The following is a 1302-nucleotide window of genomic DNA, read 5'->3' as shown; positions in this document are numbered from 1 at the left end:
TATATATATATACAGTATACATAGTCGGAGTCAGAGTCTGACTACTTTATAGTTTTTCACCTTTATTTTACATGAGAACTCAAGGGACAGGTTTGTCAACATATTTTGATAATACCTCACCTGTTTAAGGCCGTTTTCCAAAGCCGTTCTCGTACTAAAATAGAAAGAGCCGTTTTCGTAGAGTTCCCCAGGCCAATCTTGTCGTCGAGGCCTGTGCGCCACGTCAATGTTCAGAGATGTCGGATTCTTACAGTCTGATTAAAATGATCATGAAGGATTGTGTGTCATAAATGTCAAATGGAATTATTGGTCAAGTAACAAACATTTCATGCAAAGCAAAAATTTGCAACTGTTTCCTTATGAGATGTTTTGATACCTTTCTTGTCCACCTCCTCCCAGCGAAACTGGTGTCTGCGAACCACCGAAAACACATAGTCACAACCCTGTTCAGTGATCATCTGCAGGGCTTCTCTGATGTGATGAGGGTGGAGGCATGGAGACGTGGCCTGAATATGACAGACGATGTCCACCTCTAAAACACCGCCAGAACATAAATGGCCAAGACATTAAAAATGTAGGCCTTTCTGGGCCCTTAAATCTCTCACATGTTGCCATTATAAAATGATGAAGAGAAATTTTTTTTTAATTGTTTGTAATTGCTTTATATTCTTGTTCTCCCTCTTTACACAGATTCATACTATTTACTCAACATTTCAACAATATATTAACATTATTTTCTCTGCAACTTAAAATTTATATATGCTGTAAAAAATATTTTTTTCCATGTTGTAAGTAAAACAAAGATTATTGGAGTATTTTTTACAAAAACAAAACAAAAAAGCTATCTCAGTCTACTTCAGAATTTCACGTATAACTCAATGTGTTACTAGCCATTTCTTTGTAATTATTTGTGAAATTTACTAGCAACTTTTTTTTACTTCTTAAAATATTTTTAATGATATATTTAGATGTACAATTACAATTATTATAAAGTACATGAATTGCAAATGTAAAACTTTGTAAGGTAACATGTTTTTACTATAGAATGTTATATTCATTTTCTCTTCAATTTACAAAAAGTATGGTTTTGTCTGTGTTAGGAAAATAATACATATTATTATACATTCCACAATTTTTATTGTAAAATATTATGTATTTTCACAAATATACTTATTTCATTTTACAATTATTTTAAGAATATTTATTACACATTTTCCCCATCATATCCAATTTCAGTTAAGATAAAAATTAAGTTTTATCTGCTAAGAAAACTTCATTGCACATTGTAAGGTAACAATAGGT

At 31.4% G+C, this 1302-nt stretch overlaps 1 protein-coding gene across 1 annotated transcript in view; it reads right to left on the bottom strand.

Annotated features, from left to right (window-relative positions):
• LOC107686963 (N-acylneuraminate cytidylyltransferase-like) overlaps positions 1-563 on the bottom strand; it is a gene marked incomplete at its 5' end in the record, with an annotated part of 14332 nt that extends 13769 nt beyond the window's left edge. The window contains 2 exons of the mRNA XM_016484087.1: positions 121-254; positions 377-563. Coding sequence (XP_016339573.1) covers positions 121-254; positions 377-563 — 321 coding nt within the window. The remainder of the gene's footprint in view (positions 1-120; positions 255-376) is intronic.
• Positions 564-1302: the final 739 nt, after the last annotated feature.

This window comes from Sinocyclocheilus anshuiensis, unplaced genomic scaffold, assembly GCF_001515605.1.
Source record: "Sinocyclocheilus anshuiensis isolate Anshui unplaced genomic scaffold, SAMN03320099.WGS_v1.1 scaffold1765, whole genome shotgun sequence".
In the NCBI taxonomy this organism is placed as follows: domain Eukaryota; kingdom Metazoa; phylum Chordata; class Actinopteri; order Cypriniformes; family Cyprinidae; genus Sinocyclocheilus; species Sinocyclocheilus anshuiensis.
The sequence above is the reverse complement of the archived record's forward strand: the minus strand, read 5'-3'. Positions and strand labels throughout refer to the sequence as shown.